At 42.6% G+C, this 18,259-nt stretch overlaps 1 protein-coding gene across 1 annotated transcript in view; it reads right to left on the reverse strand.

The window, feature by feature from the left end:
* Positions 1-87: 87 nt before the first annotated feature.
* cdc42ep4b (CDC42 effector protein (Rho GTPase binding) 4b) overlaps positions 88-18,259 on the reverse strand; it is a 28,542-nt gene continuing 10,370 nt past the window's right edge. The window contains exon 2 of the mRNA XM_037755034.1: positions 88-5,609. Coding sequence (XP_037610962.1) covers positions 4,443-5,444 — 1,002 coding nt within the window. The 5' untranslated portion in view covers positions 5,445-5,609 and the 3' untranslated portion in view covers positions 88-4,442. The remainder of the gene's footprint in view (positions 5,610-18,259) is intronic.

Here is an 18,259-nt window from a genome sequence, read left to right on the forward strand (position 1 = left end):
GCTCTGGAAGCAGAATGCGAATAAGAGTTTTGAAAACGAGGCAGAGGCCTCCCGCGAAGATGAAACAAAGACAGCCAAAGACATCGGTTTAAAGATTACCAGCTTTCTCTTTTTATTGAAAAATATAGCTGTTATTTCAAAAGAAAGGAAAAGTGATGAAGGTAAATATATTAATATACTGTAAAACCAGAATAAGGAGTAGGAAAAGAAAACAGTACATACTTGGCATAACACTACAGCCACTGAATAGAAAAAAAAAGAAAACATTCAACAGCAGAAATCTGAGCCAGTTGTTTTTCGCACTTTTTTTTTTTACCACTCATCAAAACCACAGCTGTCAGGGCACAGAAAACTTATAAGCAGACCTGGGGCGGAAAGTATTTGCAAATTCCTTTATATGGTTTAGTCTGGCCTTTCCTACAGAGAAACAACACAAATGCCAGACCAATTAGACGAAAGTATTTCAGCGTAATTTTGCATACTTTCCCATGATTCTCTATTTATTACTTGCAAATACAATTTGCCCCGCAAATGTGCCATTTAGTGTTTAAAGCCGCTAACATTCCTCTGGTTCTCACGCTCTCATAGTCACACTGCTGATAACAAAGATTGCTTACTGTAATCATCGATGGCACGAATTATATTTACACTTGATTAAACAGATAAGGAGTGTTTTTTTGTTGTTGTGTCCATTGCTTGGTGATGAACATGAAGGATTGCAGCTGCCCCAAACAATCCACAAATTTCACAATAGAAGGAAAAGAAACATTTTGGCCCATTTACATTAAAATATGAGAGTTCTGACTCAAACCATACTGCATATCTATACATAAGTAGAAAAAAAATCCTGCTAATGTTAACCCAATATTGTGTATATTAGAACATACTTGGCAATTTCCTCCAGATCGCTTTTAATTTCAGCGCTTCTCGCTACTTAACCCCGAGGCAGAATGGCACAGCATCCTGACTCTATGTACACACACCCCTGCTTCAACGCCGCAACAGGATATTCAAAGCTCCCATTCATCAAACCTGGCAATTAGTTTTCTAAAACCAAAATAAAAAAAGGTCAGACATTAATCATGGATGCCAAATAAAAGGAGTACACCTCTGTGTGCCTTATTTAGAAAGTCACCTGGAGGAGTGAGCTTAGGTTTTATTATGGTGGTGCCTTCAAATGAGGTCGTGTTTACCGCCGTTCACAAGAAGAGTCCATATGAACGCCCTCGTGAGTGGAAAGTTTGACGAGTTGTGACGTGTTTGTTGACGTCAGAAAAGCCGTGGAAGTTTTTCGGTGCATAATAAGTTAATATATTGTAATTTTAGTCGTATATTGTATAATACGTCTGAGGAAGATGTTGATATTCCCAATCTGTCATTATGCCTTTTCTAGCTTTCTAAATTGTTATCCTCTGTGGCTTCTAGACGCCGACAGTAACGGCTCAGCAGCACCGTTCTCATGACTTAACCACTCGAACGCCAAGCATATCGTGTAAACGACTTCCCGTGTTGTATACACGAGCTCGCAAGCTTCATTTGAAGGCACCATTAAAGCAACTAAACAGAAGAAAAAGCCGAAGAAGAGAAAACAGCCCACCTGTGTGTTCCTGACCCGGCTGGTTCTGGAGCGGTTCCAGCTGGTTGGGGGCCAATAATCCAGCACATTTAATGAGTAGACAGGGAAAGGCCAGATGATGGGTTGATTTAATCATCTGTTCCTACTGTGTGATTTGGGGTTTTGTGTAGAGAGAGGAGGTGAATGGTATCACTTGTGGGGGGCCAGTTCAGGAAATATCTGCCGCTCTCTCTCACACCGCCCCGAGACATACCTGATGCCCCGTCTATTAAGTAGCTCTAATAACAACTTTGTGCATGTTCTTACATCCTTTCTCTGCCTTTAGAGACACGCCTGAACACATGTCTAAAGGGAGGATACAGAGCAGACCGTCATCGCCAAGGCCGCAACGCCTTTTGGGGGAAAGAAAGGCGCTGTCGCATATGGAGAGAAAATACAGAAAAGCTGTTGTGTAGCTGGTTAACTGAGGCTTTTACACTGAGATTGGAGGCACATAAGATACGTGAATATTCACCGTCAGTGTGGATAATGGCTAAATGATGTTGTGACAGTTTGGATAAGTTTGTTTAGCTATAGCTTGAGTGGGAGGCTGCTGCAGTACAGTCATACATTAATGGTATAGCAGCATCAGACTATCGTCTCCAAATAAATCTCAGCCGAAAGATCAGAACAGTTGTCTTTTAACAAGTTGATTGTTTACAGACAACACTAAGCCGAACAATACTTGGTGATTTAATCAAATATGTAGCGTTATAGACGTCCGGATAAGCAATATCGGCCACTGTGTTGGGTCATTCTTCCACTTGGACGGGGGAAGACAGAAGGGGCATGACGGCGATCAACCTTAATTTATTAAAGAATCGCGAACGTTCAGGTTCAGGTAAGGTCGAACAATTATTATTAGACATTTCTATAAAACATACATTTGTTTAACAAGAAATAAATGCATACAACTTCTCAAAATTACAATGCAAACACACATCAAATTGCATCGACTTCTATGGGCTCTTAGGTTTTCTATCCCCCAAAAGGAGATGTGGCCTTAGTGATGACGCGATGCTGGTCTGGTCTACGTGTTGTGGATAGAGCCTCAACTATTCATTTGCCATTTTTTCTACTGTAACAACTCCCTTTCAAACTTTTTCATTCCTCTCTGTTGACCTGCTGATCCTACCAACCTCAGCGATGATGTGTAATGAGATGTAACGACACACAAACACACATAATTAGCCACAATCACCACTTCTGTCCTGTAAAAACTATACAGGACACAGAACACATACTTAAGGCCTTCTTTTTTGACAATTCACATTTTTTTTTTTTTGCAAATTAAATAGGGCTGCACAATCAATCGAATATTAATCACGATTTTTGGCTTCCCACAGTTAAGTACGTGGGATAATATATAAAACAATGTGTGCTTTTGCTCATAGAAAACTGCTGCATATCAAATCATGTGCTTCCTAAACTAACAGCCAGCCACCAGGGGGCGATCCAGATGTTTTGGCTTCACTTTTTGGGGCGCTGTCATGCCGCTGACACCCTACAGCCTCAAAAACTTTCCTGAATGTTGCGGCTGAGTAACATACCGTATTACTCGTTTTGTAACCTTATTTCAAGTCTTATTTTGATGCAAAGATTTGTGAAAGCAGTGTTGTTCTGTTCAATGTACTGAGAATAAGGACCAGTCTTTGATTTGTACATTAGCAGGAATGTAGCACAACAAGCAAGTGAAACGTGAAAGTGCAAAAAACAATTTCGTCTCTAAAATAAAAGACATAATCGTGATCTTAATATTGATCAAAATAATCCTGATTATCATTTTGGTCATAATCGTGCAGCCCTAAATTTAAAAAGCCTTCCCTAGCAGCGGTTTTGTAAAACAGAAGTCATTGTCATCTGATACAGCCTTAACCACGACAGCGATAGCAGGAGTGATGTGACTTTTCTTAGACAATTTAATGTCTACTTGAGTCCAATAGTTAAGTGCCATGCAGCCAACATGTACGGAAAGAAGCTGCCTCACTCTGTAGTACCATTAAGACGTGTTTTTTTGTAAGAACTTCAACCCCCAAATCAAAACTTTTAAGATCAAACAGTGCACATTAAGTATGATCCATCCCTTATGAATAACTACCACAGCTCTCTGTGTAATTAAAAAAAAGACCAAAGAGAGACAGCTGCAAAATGATAAACTACCAAACTCAAATACAACAGGCTACTGTAGACCAACTTCCACATACTCTATGTACATCAAATAAAGTAAAAAATCACCCCTTAAAGTCTGACATGAACAAAAGTAAGAACTACTTTATCTATTTAGTGTCTATGCCGAGACATCGTCGTCGGCAAATGAAGCTCCGCGATCACTCCCACACTTTACAAAACTATCCGAGTTTCACTTCTTGTCCTTTTCCCTCTTCCTCCACATCTGGTTTGTGACCTCACATTTCCTTCTCCTCACCTCGTGCATCACACACACTAAATGTCATGTGATTGACAGCTGGGAGTACAGTTCTCTAACCACGTGGTCACCCTTTACTTATTTAAACGAGTGTTTTAGGCTTCTTTTTTTTTAATGCGCCTTTGAGGACAAGGTTTGAACGCAGGAAAATGGAGAATCCCCCAATAATAAGTTCAGTTTCATCAAAGTGAGCCAGTCTGTATGCACCCTGGCATACACTCTCCTTGCTACAGCACAGTGAATAAGGCTTAATTGGTTTTTATTTATGATGTTGAACAAAGTGTGCAGAGATTAGATTGATCTACAAGCAGCTTAAAGCAGATGTGGCCCTGCCTCGAAATCCCCTCCGCTGCCTTTTTCCAGCTTCTCCATTAGTGTCCTTCGAGACCGTCCGTGTTTAGTCTACACTCGAATCTCGTCGTCGTCATCATCCATGAATGTGAAGTCTTCCTCCCCACGTGGCGAACTGTACTTTGCACTGTCCGTGTCGCCGTCTTGGAGGTGGTACTGCGGTTTCTCCTCGGCGACCGAGCCGGAGCTGGACACGGAGCAGCTGTCCATGTTGTGGTGGTTGTTCCTGGTTGGCAGCTCCGGGGTGTAGGGATCCACCACGGGCTTTTGCTGGTACATGGTGCGAGGTGGCCTCGCAGGGGGCTGCTCCTCCACTTCCACTTCATCATATACGTGGGGGATGAGGGAGGGCGACCCGCGGCCCTCGCTACCTTTGCCCTCCTCGTAGCCGAGGTCGTCCTCCTCCCAGCCTTTCTTCTCCATCACGCTCAGGATGTCCCCGAGCATCGAGGGCCCCAGGTCAATGTGGAAGGACATCATAGACTCTGCGTGCTTCATCCCGCCTCCCTTAGACATGGATGGCGGCAAATCTGTAATTTCGCCAAAGTTGCGCTCTTCGAACTCTGCGTCCAACGTCGCCATCGCCGCAGCTCCGTTCACCGGCTTGCTTTCAATCTCCGACAGCCTCTTCATGGGGCTCGAGGAGACGCTCTTCGGCAGCTGGTTGCCTCTGTTAATGTCCTCCTCGTTTAGGTAAGGCAGGGATATGGCGTTTTTCACATAGGTGGACGAGCCGCCGGAGGGCGCATTCATATTGTACTCATACTTGTCCCCCCGGTTTACGGACTGCGTGCGCTTGCTGCTTCTGAAGGTGCGGGACAGCAGCCCCAGTTTGGGGCCCGGGGAGCTCTGCTTTGGCTCCGGCTCCCGAGGAGGCTCCCCCGATCGGGTGCTTAGAAACGTAGTGTCCCCAAAGGCGTCCCCTCCTCTGCCGACGTGCATGGTGTGGCGGAAGTCCCCCAACGGAGCGCTGATCATCTCGGCGGTGAGGTCGGCCCGAGACCGCCGCTTCGACTGGTTAGAGTTGTTCACCAGCTGCTTGAGAATAGGCATGATGTTACTTATAATCCACAGAGAGGAATTAAAAAAGAGTTCAGGAGAGTTCCTTCCTGAGTTATTTGGCGATTGTGTGAGATGTTGTCAAAGAAAGTATAATTCCAGGTGTTTAATGTGCGCAGCCATTCTGGTCCTCCAGCTCGGGTTTCATCTTGGATCAACCTATGAAGAAGAATAGAGAGCCACATCAGTACTCATGTCCTTGGCAGGCAATGTGGAAACACAATTAATACACATTTATTCTGCTGTAAATGTAACATACCACTTTAAATGCTTCTCTAAAGAGCTGTTGTGTATTCATTTCTCATCACCCACTATCGCATAACTCGCTCCGTCCTGATCTGCATCAAGTATGGAAACCTTTGTTGCCAGAGTCTCACTTGAGTGGTACTAAACTAACAAAAGCTTTTACATGCAGGAGTCTGTGAGTGTGTTATGTAATGGTGAAGAAAAGCTTTCTGGTACAAAGTTCGACTTACTTAAAAAACAATAATAATAATAACCCCCAGTGAAGCTCGCCGAGGCTAAATAAGTGTCTGTACATTTCTTCTGGTACATTTTTTGAGCTTCTTCTTAAAGAGGTCTAATAGGCTGCTGTCGCATTCAGTTTTTCAAGTGGCTGCAGCGTCCGCTGTCTCTGCTGTGCTTTAGTTCCCACTTAGGCCCCCTGACTGTTACATAACCAGCGAGACACAGGATACTGGGAGTCGGAGCGGTTCAAGCTGGCAGGAATAAAAGATTGAAGTAAAACGCAAGAAGTGGAACGGTGTTTCTTCAGCATGGATCGACTTACGGCTCTGAAAGTTCAGATCTGCTACACTCCGTTCCAACCTTTCCATCATCATCAGGACATACGTTTCCATCGCCAGCTCTTTGTGTTTTTACTCGCAGTTTTTTAGCTTTCGTCTCTTTTAGCCTTGAAGGTGACATTTGAGCGCCACTGCTTCATTTGATCTGTTTTTCACTGAACACGAGCTCTGGTGACGACCAAGTCAGAGATTAAAGCTGCATTTGTTTTTTTATATGAGGAGAGCAGTGCTCTTGATTTAATGCAGCACCCTGATCCTGTACTTGCAGAGAATGGACAAGAGGATACCTTTAAGGGTGCGATAGGTCAAGTTATATCATTACTAAGTTAACGCAATAATAACACCACTAATTTCTTTAGCTTGTCGCGAAGGAGGTTAAATAACGCTCTGAACTTAGGCTAAATTTTGGCGAGGAAAAACTGGCATGGCCATTTTCAAAGGCGTTCCTTGACCTCTGACCTCAAGATATGTGAATGAAAATGGGTTCTACGGGTACCCACGAGTCTCCCCTTTACAGACATGCCCACTTTATGATAATCACATGCAGTTTGGAGCAAGTCATAGTCAAGTCATCACACTGACACACTGACAGCTGTTGTTGCCTGTTGGGCTTCAGTTTGCCATGTTATGATTTGAGCATATTTTATGCTGAATGCAGTACCTGTGAGGGTTTCTGGACAATATTTGTCATTGTTTTGTGTTGTTAATTGATTTCCAATAGTAAATATATACATACATTTGCATAAAGCAGCATATTTGCCCACTCCCATGTTGATAAGAGTATTAAATACTTGACAAATCTCCCTTCCTGATCGATTGACAGCCCTGATTATTACTGGACTAATAATATGGCTCGTATCATAAACCAAAACTGTCCTCAAGTCACTAGTGACTCACGCCTTGAAACGTGATCTTACGACAGATTCGAGTGGAGACGAGGTCTAAACACCCACTTCTGTGCTAGCCACAGTCCACTAGCTCCACCGCTCCCATGTGTTACTGACATTAACAAGGGTTGCTATTGTTTTAGCCAGACAGCGCTCCCATCATTCTGGAGCTGAAGCCCACGCTCCGGGGCCTGTGTGCGTATCCCCATCGTGAATGAATGGGGGCTTCACTCAACAATATTCCAAAGGACACGTCACCCATGAAAACATTTGCATCTCTGACAAGAACCCATTCAACTGGGAAAGGCAACTGTAGCACTAGAGGGAACAGAGGGGGGGTGGGGGGGGTTTGATAAAATGATAAAAGCGCTGTTATGTTGTTCGCTGCTCTTTCAAAATGAGAAATGATCCCCCAAAGAGAGCTGAACTCTATCCACTGCCAAAAGGTTTTATCCTCTTTACTCAACAACTTCATTCAAGAGTTCTTCTGGTGCCGTTAATGGTGGAGATGCAGTGTCCCCACAACAACAAAAAGATGGCAAAGGCATTAATAAAAAGCTTATTTTCAAGTTCTATTGTAAAAACCATTTGGGTTCAAGTTCGAACCCCTAAACAGCAACTGGATGCCAAATTATAAGATTATAGCGCAGAGCAAACAAATGCCCACAACGTCCCTCTGAGCGGACTCATAGCGGTTGTATGATCTATTATTAGCTAAACCCTTTATTGCTCCATGCCTTGTGCAGTAGCCAATTAGTATGTACCGCACAAAAGGGATGCCGAATGTGTGACCGACCGCTCAAGACAACTCATCAACTGATACGTTGCTCCCCGCTGCCCATAGTTTTGTATTTCTCTATGGCAACATCAGAGCGGAGCGCCGGCTACCGAGCGAGAGCTTCCTGTCTCTAAGCCGGCCCGGAGACAGCGAGGGAGGTTTTATCCCCCCTTACATGGAGAGATCCGCTCATTCAGATGGATTCAGATGGATGGATTAACCCCTTCCTGGTGGCCACATGCCGGGGCAATAAGACAATCGCCCGTAGCTGAAGGGGAATGCTTTTGATGTGCCTCTTCGTCACTCCGAGACATTCAACCTCTGCATAAAAATATGTCAGTGGGTGCTCGAATATCAAAAAGGTGCAAAACCCCACACCTTAAGCCATTCGAGGAAATGGCCCATTTAATGTCTATTGGGGGCCCCCTTGGTGTTTGATGAGGAATAGTTCAAACCCCCCAACCTCCCCCTCCAGGATCATCAAGACCCCATTATTGTGGGCATGACAAAAGATGAAGTAGGGCCTGCAGGCAGTCCTGCCATATTCAGTTCTCGCCTTTCACTACTTTTTTTACAAGATAAATCATGAGGAACGGCAGTGTTATGTGCCTTCTACTGTTTCAAAATAACATCCCAGAGAGCATTTTAAAAGCCTAAAAAAGTGATTTACTGTTCAGTATATGAAACTGTAGCTGTGTTAAATGTTATAAGCATCTTTTTTTTCAGTTGTTTTGGGAAGTCTATCCATGCTTTCTCCAAATGAATGTTAGGCATTGAGGTAAACTTTAACCCCCGATTATATATTAGTCAACTATTCGGTTGTTTTGATCGTAGTCGACTGAGATTTCTTTAGTCGATTAGTCATTTTTTTATGCTGAATGACTTATTTCCAAGAAACGTATTAGCCAATCTCTGGTTAACACAATATTTAAACTTTGTGTGATTCTTTGTGGAGAGACCATAGACTATATAAGAAGTGGACGTAAACACCGTGATGTCAATCATTGGTATGTACACTACGGTTGTGAAGCCTCGACTGAGGACTGAGTGGACTATTCCACTGTTACCTTACTATATCTTATGTTTTCCTCTCTTTATTTATTTATTTTTTGGGGGGGGAGGGAGGTGAAGTATGGATTGCTGTTATAAATTATTTGCTGGAGCAGTCTCTTTGATTTTGTGAACATAGAGAGAATAATATACGACTTTCAAAAATAAATGAAAGTTAAAAAAAAAAGTTCACTTCAGCAACTAGACAGATAGAAAAACACACAGTCATAGCTCTGTGTTTGCTCATACTGTACATTGTGCCCAAGGGATCCCAGACTGGCCTGTAGGGCCCATAACACTCATGTTCTCAGCTCAGTTGGGGGCAAAACTACATCTTAGGTTTCTTTTTACAAGCTCATGAAGCAAAACAGACTGAGATATAGCAATCAATATATACACAAAAACACACACATACGGCTGAACATGTTAGTGTTAGAGCACTAAATATTCCCAGAGAGGTAATAGATCTGATCTTGTTTGTTTTAGTCGCCTCAGCCCACTGTGCCAGACGGTGACGAAGCCTTTATGTAACCAAACGCTCAGTGTTGCCACATGACTCCAGCTCAAACTGAGACAAGCGGTGACAGGGTCCATGAATGATTAAGAGCATCTTATGTCGCTGGCAGACTCTGACGCGGGTTCAGAGTGACATCACAACAACCAGCCGTGCTCATCGGCGTTCAGTCTCACTCTTGTAATCCTGTGGATCACAGGCGCCACACGGTCCTCAGCTATCCCACGCCACTTTCTCTCCTTACACCCGGCGAACAGGGGAAAAGAGGCTTTGGCTGCTTATCCGATCACAGAAGCTCGACTACTGTCAGGTTAAAGCAACAGACGTACTCTGACTGAGATAGGTTCTGGATTTATTTTTGACTGCGTTTTAAATTTTTAAAAAGAGAGACAGCGAAGAAGTCTTATCATTTATTCACAAGGTGGAAGCCTCCATGGAAAAGCTACAAGGAGACATGTAAAGTGTAATTACACAACAGTTATGGGACCCCAACTATTGTCTGGCAGGTTTACGGCTGCAACTAACGACTATTTTCATTGTAGATTAATCTGTTGATTATTTTCTTGATTAATCGATTAGTTGTTTGGTTTATAAAATGTCATAAAATGATGAAAAAATGTCGATCAGTGCTTCCCAAAAGCCCAAGATGATGTCCTCAAATGTCTTGTTTTGTCCACAACTCAAAGATATTCAGTTTACTGTCATAGAGGAGGAGAGAAACCAGAAAAGATTCACATTTAAGCAGCTGGAATCAGAGAATTTAGACTTTTTTCTTAAGAAATTACTCAAATCGATTATCAAAATAGTTGCTGATTAATTTAATAGTTGACAACTAATCGATTGATCATTGCATCCAATTCCATCCCAATAACATTTAGGTATATCATATAAAAGCTGAGTACCCCGTGATCAACAACACAAATGCACAAAAGAGAAGAAAAATAGACAAGGAAAAAGTTTGGTAGGACTAGAATGTTTTTTTCGTTTTAGACCAGATATAAAACTAGTCGTCACTTTTTGATTTGAAACACTACAATAAGTATAGTTTCACATCTTGCCTCGTCTAGCTTTAAGTCCTCCATTTCTTTAAAGTATAATATTCAACACAAAGACTCTGCTGTCTGAGCAGTAAGAAACCCTCTGCTTTGTTTGACCTTGAATCTGCTCCATTGTTCATCCCTATTGTCAGCAACATTGATATGCAAATGATATATATATACGAGTCAGCCAACGCCATCTATGACGTCGCTAATCAATTAATCAGTGGAGCTGCATAAGAATAGGGAAGTTCTTAACTCTGACAAAGAAGGTCGGCAAACTTCATTTGAAGCTACTTTGTGAGGCCCAAAACATCTGATTCCCACGGGGGGAAGAGGAGGCTGACAGAGACAAGACGCACTGAAATAACAACATGGACCCGTCAGTTGTACTCACAATCCATTATATTTAGGATGCAATATAGGGGTGTAAGAAAATACACATGAGTATTGTGATATTATGTGTTGTGATACTGTATCGATTATCTAAAACACTATCCATTTTTAATTTACATCTTAAAAATCGGGGTCCGCTATTTGATCTTTCGGAGGTTGTAGCTGGCTCAATTTTAAAGCTAAGTGAAGATACTGGCATCATATGAAACTAGAAAACCTAAGGAATCCATTGGTACCAACCATTTGATGATAGCTTGTTGCGGAGGAGGAAAAATAATGCTCCAAAGTTATGCTACATTTTGGCGAAGAAAAACTGGCATGACCATTTTCAAAGGGGTCCCTTGACCTCTGACCTCAAGATATGTGAATGAAAATAGGTTCTATGGGTACCCACGAGTCTCCCCTTTACAGACATACACACTTTATGATTTGTTTGGGGCAAGTCATAGTCAAGTCAGCACACTGACAGCTGTTGTTGCCTGTTTGGCTTCAGTTTGCCATGTTATGATCTGAGCATATTCTTATGCTAAATGCAGTACCTGTGAGGGTTTCTGGACAATATTTGTCATTGTTTTGTGTTGTTAATTGATTTCCAATAATAAATATATACATACATTTGCATAAAGCAGCATATTTGCCCACTCCCATGTTGATAAGAGTAATAAATACTTGACAAATCTCCCTTTAAGGTTCATTTTGAACAGATACAAAATGTGCAATTAGTCACGATTAGATATTTTCATCGATTGACAGCCCTACTTTACATCATTCTATTAATCCCATTGTCGGCGTCTGAGCGCAACTGTTGTATAAATAAATAAATACAAAACTTTTATTATCAAAAGATGCCAGAAATGTGGTAAAACAGAAGGAATTAGGAGAGCTCATCCACTATGTATGAATCAGATTCCGCCTCACATCATGCTGCTGTAGCCTTGGTGGTGGGAGCTCATTAGCAAAGCCTCCATCTCACTTCACTGTGTTTTTTCCAGGCGCCTCAAAGTTTCCTCCAGTCCAACATCTACTTATTGTCCTTAACTCACCGCGCAGTTAATAGACAAAGAAATACTTTTTGTTTATGGAGCATGCAAAATCAGTATCGCTTCATCATAACATACCTGAGAAATGAATCAGCAGGTTTTAAAAATGTGTGACTGATGCAGTGACACAAGTAGCATCTGATCTGTGATTATCTACACCAGTGTGCAGACCTGTTACAGACACAAAACGCTGTGCAGTAAGCCATCCTTTGTTCTTCCCGACTACTTTATTACAGCCTGCTGCAACAAGGAACCCGTTCTTCCTGTTCAACTTCATATGTAGTCGCACAGCTCGAAGGCTAACCCTGCATGACAAATAGGAGAAATATCTCCAACAGACACAGACGGAAAGGATGTGAATGTTACGAAAGAGAGGGGAGGAAGGACATACCGATTTCACGCAGGTGTGACTCGAGTCTACCAGACAGTATGATCCCACGGTAAACTGACCCAACGCAACCTGAGGGCTCTGTACTCACTTATTCAACACTCCCAGACAGCATGGCATTTCTGAGAGGAAACAGTGGAGGTTGTTGCTCCTCTTGCACTGACTAGACGCAGTTGATTAAATCAAATATCCATGTGGTTCTAGAGCTGCCTAATGTCGCATAATAGTCGCCGTGACCAGCTTTGTTTTGCTAGTTAATTCATCATTTAAAGGGATAGTTCGGGTGTCTTGAATGTACTGCTGTTCCCGTCCACAGCAGTACATTGCTTTGCTACATTGCGGTAACTCCTGTCTGTTTCTCCAAACTTGTAAATCTTATGTCCATCTCCGGTATCTTCAACCACAACCCGCAGTCCTCCTCAGCGGAGTATATCATCATCATCAAACACAACCTTATTTGATTCAAATGAAATCTCCCGAGGGCCCGTTTCATACCTTAATCAGCCAAATCTTCAGCGTCAACAGACTTGTCCTCACATAACACAACGCTATTAAATTAAACTCTGCACCCTAAAGCGTTAAGGAGTTAGAGAAAAACATTTGTCATGCAAAGGTACTTAAAAGTAGAAGACACGATATATCATGTGGGAGTTGCCGCCATTTATGTCACATTATGTCCTGCAAAATGTCATGCTGTAGCAGCTCAAACAAACCTGAAACATGCAACAGGTCGGGCAGAGGTCAAAGGTGATCTGATCACCCAGAAATGTTGAGTGCCTTATCTGCAACAAGATAATGAACACTCATCATGTTTAAGTAAAAAAGTAGGGTTGTCAAAGTTAACATTTTGGCGAGGAAAAACTGCCGTGGCCATTTTCAAAAGGGGTGCCTTGACCTCTGACCTCAAGATATGTGAATGAAAACGGGTTCTCTGGGTACCCACGAGTCTCCCCTTTACAGACATGCCCACTTTATGATAATCACATGCAGTTTGGGGGCAAGTCATAGTCAAGTCAGCACACTGACACACTGACAGCTGTTGTTGCCTGTTGGGCTGCAGTTTGCCATGTTATAATTTGAGCATATTGTTTTATGCTAAATGTAGTACCTGTGAGGGTTTCTGGACAATATTCGTCATTGTTTTGTGTTGCTAATTGATTTCCAATAATAAATAAATACATACATTTGCATAAAACAGCATATTTGCCCACTCCCATGTTGATATTGGTATTAAATACTTGACAAATTTCCCTTTAAGGTACATTTTGAACAGACAAAAAGTGTGTGATTAATCGCGATTAACTATGGACAATTATGCGATTAATTGCGATTCAATATTTTAATCGATTGACAGCCCTAAAAAAAAAACCTTTGGGGGGCAAGTTGGGAAATTATACCTACATCAGCAAGCCTGCTGCCCCGAGTACTACATGCCCTCATTGTGTGCGTGTGTGTGTGTTGGTGTGTGTGTGTGTGTGTGCGTTTGTAAACCGTAGTGCACCGGCCTCCAGGGCCCCACTGCTGCACCGGCAGAAACAAAACCACAGGAGGATTAAGGGCAGCGTGTTCGACGTGAGCAAATAAAACCAGCATGCCTGAGCCGGCCCTCTGCTCTGTGTGACAGGGCGGCAAACTCCAACATACATCTATCCACCCAAAAAAACACAAACAAACCCAACCTCCCGCTGCCTCCGACTCCAAAATCCATCTTCTATTGCTTTTGGTGTGTTGCACAAGTTCCTGTTATGACCCCACAGTAACACCACGTGACTAGGTTTTTTTTTTTTTTTTTTTTAATCTGTTCAAATCCTGACATCCAGAAGCAGAGGGCCAGGCCTCCGAGCGAATGCTCTCCGTTTCCAGTCAAACTGGCCTTTTATAAAGCTGTTACTCCTGCACAGTTGGACAAAGCGTTTGGTCACATACAGGGCGGGCCGCCACGCTGTGCTCCGGCCAGAGAGGGGAAATACTTGGCTAAAAACCAAACAGATAGATGTGAACATGCTTCTTGGTTATATAATAAGCCATTTGCTCAAAACAAATCTCCTGAGAGTTTGGTTTTAGGGGCGGGGGGGAATGTATGAATAATATCATGTGAAGGGCCACAACCTTACCCATGTGAAGCAACAATACCACCGGGATTTTTTCTGAAAAAGGAAAGGGACAGATGGAGGGCACTGAAGAGAAACACACCCTCAAAGGGGCGGCGGAGGGTGTCGCCACATTGGATTCACTCAGTCATGCCAGCACAGTGACAGACGTTCTTTCTCCGTGCCCCGCATGAAATGTACCCAAACCCTCATTACGCCTACAGAGGAGGGATTGTGCTGTAATATGTGTGTGTGTGTGTGGGAGAGTCCGTGCACACGAGTACATGTCTAATTAATCACTAAAAATCCGCCCCATCAGTCTCTGACAAATAGACAGCATTCACGCCTGGTACCAGAGTGCGGGATCTGAGCCAAGTGGTTGAATTAAACCGTCCAATAGCTGTTGGACGGCGAAACAAAGCAGAATTTCTACAGAGGATTGTGCTGAAAAAGACAGAGAGGGAGTACAAAACGCTCTGTTACAGCAGGGAGGCCAGAGTCACAGTTGGCTTTCACTATAGTTAATAAGTTCAAATATAGTTTGCTTGCAATGTTGGCTGCTATATTTTTTCCAAAAGAAAAAGAGGGTCAGAAGCGCTGACAAGTTCCTCAGAATGAAACCTTTGGGGGGGAACAAAATGTGCCAAATCACCAAAAAGATAAGCCAACGTGACAATCTTTTAGACTCCACAAAAAACAGGACACAAACTTTGGTGAAATCAGCAGGAGGGTTCTCAGTGTGACGGGAAGATAAGTGACCGTTTTCTGCACTGTGTCAACTTCTCAACGGCTCCTGGCCTATTTCCTTTATAAGCATCCTCCTCCCACTGAAGTCAAACACACAAACCGGCTATAAAGGCCTCGGGGAACGAGCGCTGACTGACAAGACGAGTTAATAAACCCCCGTGGTGTTAACTTTAATGACACCGACTGCAAAACGACAAAACACTTGCTGACAAAAGGGAACACACAGACATTACCACTTCAACCTGATAATAGCAATTCGCACAACAGCAGCCGACAAGCTGCAAAACCACAGAACAGGACGGAGATAAAGACTGGAGCTTCTGCTCTCGTAAAAAGCACACTGTTAAAGTAATTGCACCCTTGCTTGATTTACGTATATCCACTGTGATTTGGTTTGGTGCTGTGTGTGAGGAGGCCATGACTCTTTGGGAATGTCCAGCTAAGCACACAAGGACTGATTACATTTCAGCAGATCAACTCACTGAGACACATAATCTTATACGGACTAAATGTGTGCAAGGCAGTAGGGCTGCAACTAACCATTACTTTCATTGGGAATTAATTGTTGATTATTTCCTCGATTGATCGTTTAGTTGTTTGGTCTATCAAATGTCAGAAAATGGTAAAAAGAAATGTCGACCAGTGTCTCCCAAAGCCCAAGATGACGTCCTCAAATGTCTTGTTTTGTCCACAACTCAAAGACATTCAGTTTACTACTTTAAAGAAACCAGAAAATACTCACATTTAAGAAGCTGGAATCAGAGAGTTTTGACTTTTTTCTCTTAAAAAATTACTCAAACCGATTATCAAAATAGTTGGTGATTAATTTAGTGGTTGAACTGGTTAATCGTTGCAGCTCTACACGGCAGCTAAGTTCATGCAATTAAAGTAAAATAAGCCGCAAGACAAATACTGACACAATTAGTCAATTAGTGACTTTGTTTATGTAATTTACAACCCTGTCTCCTACAAAATTACATTCCCATACAACGAAACTGCATTCTCTATTACTTTTCAAGGGAAAAATAATTTCTCCTGAATTACGGTTGCACCTTTAAACAGTTTTAACACACGAGACAAACAAGAACAGCGGTCCCCTGGGTAAAAGTCCTGTGTTTGTTTGACACATCCACCACCCAGATGTTGCCAGTACCCTTAAAGTGATACTGATACCAATAGAGTACTTAATTCGATACCCATCATTTGAATGGAAGCTGTGTTCCACTGGCTAGCAAATCGCCGCCAAATTGCGCAACGCTCGTACAGCGGTTACCACTTATAAATGTGGCAATCCAGGCTGTATAGGTTTTAGCTGCTGCCGTAGTTGGCCAATCACACGTCGAAATAAATCAAAAAACGCTTGCAGAGATTGGCTGTGAGCAAAACCATACAAATAGTATTTTTTCTTTCTAGATCTGGGCACAAAAAGGATCGACTGCAAGTATCGTTTGACTGGAAAAGTTCCGATACTAATGGTACCGGGTAATTTTGATTAATACCTTAAAAGGTTTTTTGAGATCAATTAAAGTTTAAGAAAACAATCATTACTTGTAGCCCTGTAAAATAAAATGCCAAAAGCATGGAAGGCAGATTACATTAGACAACATAAAAGCCACAACTTAACACATCATATAATAATACATGGCTCCTTTGAAACCTGCAGATCTGTTCGGGAATCACCACCTAATTATGTCAGGAAAGTCTTTGAGGTATCATCGGCGTCGTCTTACCGCAATGCATCTTTCTTTTATTTGGTTTTCTTAAAGATAGCTCTCACATCTGGCACGCCACTTTGATTTGGCAATCAAGCAACAACTTGGATTTCCTGGAAACATATGTCTGCAGGCATCAAGTTTTCATTAGCGAAGCGCGTACAGATGCGCCTGTTGTGGTTGTGATGACATGCATATGAACTATATGTGGAAGTTTAAAGTCCATCAACGTCCTCCGTTCAAACGTAAATAGGTTGAAAGGTCATCGGGGAGAGTTGGCGTCTGAGTCACAAACACACGGCTCACAAACAAACAAACACACACACCCTGTTGTTTCCCACAGGGCAGATAAAATGCCTCTGTAACTGAGGAGCCAGCACACAAAGTACAATACATGAGAAAGAACAAAAAACAAAGCAGTACACTGGAAGACAAACCCTTTTTGGCACGCCCAAACCACACGCATGTACCTAGAAAGGAAATGCACGAACACAAGATGGGGCTCAAAGGTGACCCACATGAGTGACACCCACTATTTACAGTGATTCACATGCATTTGATACAAAGAGACAAAGGCCTTAGATGCCTATCTATCCAGGTATTGTACCCTTCCATTCACAGCACGGGATCGCTGACCTAAAATCTCCTCTCGAGGCTTGGACAGGAAGATGAGTCTTTATTCATGATTCTCACAGGATCATCAGACGATAAGAGCTCACAATAGTTCAGAACTATTTCCATCTCCTGAACTAGTTTCCCGGCATGAATTTGTCATCCAGTGGGCGCAGAGGTGACCACAGTTACGCCAGCAGCCCGCTTTTGTCTATTGAGAGGAAAACCACCTGTTCCTGTGTCCGTACAGAGCCGCAAAACAATAAGGACTCGCTGGTCTGTAAACAAATCCAAAGCCTGGACCGCAACGGCCAGCTGCACAGTCATGTGTGTTTTCCATATGTGACCCAGTCACAGTCGAGTCAACACACATTGCGCCAACTGCTGCTAAAAGCAATATTGTTATTGAGGCGGGAAACTTGATGCAATCATACGTGGGTTAATGTTTAACTGCTACAGATTACAGAGCTGTGGGAGTAGTGGCTGTACTACTTGGATGTTTGATTTTAATAGAAATGTGCGACAAAGAAAGGCAGGTCCACTGGAATTCTTATCAGATTGTTTTCATTTGCACATTTCAGCTGATAAACCTGTTATAAATATCAACTGCTGGGTTATTATCGGCTTCAAATTGAACGTGCAACAATAGATTTTTTTAATGAATTCAGTTAAACTACATGGGGACGTGATAATTTATGCTGCTAATGAGGTCATTTTCAAGGTTTTCTAAGGTAGCACCATGTCAACCCGGG

The sequence above is a fragment of the Sebastes umbrosus genome, chromosome 20 (genome assembly GCF_015220745.1).
Source record: "Sebastes umbrosus isolate fSebUmb1 chromosome 20, fSebUmb1.pri, whole genome shotgun sequence".
NCBI lineage: Eukaryota > Metazoa > Chordata > Actinopteri > Perciformes > Sebastidae > Sebastes > Sebastes umbrosus.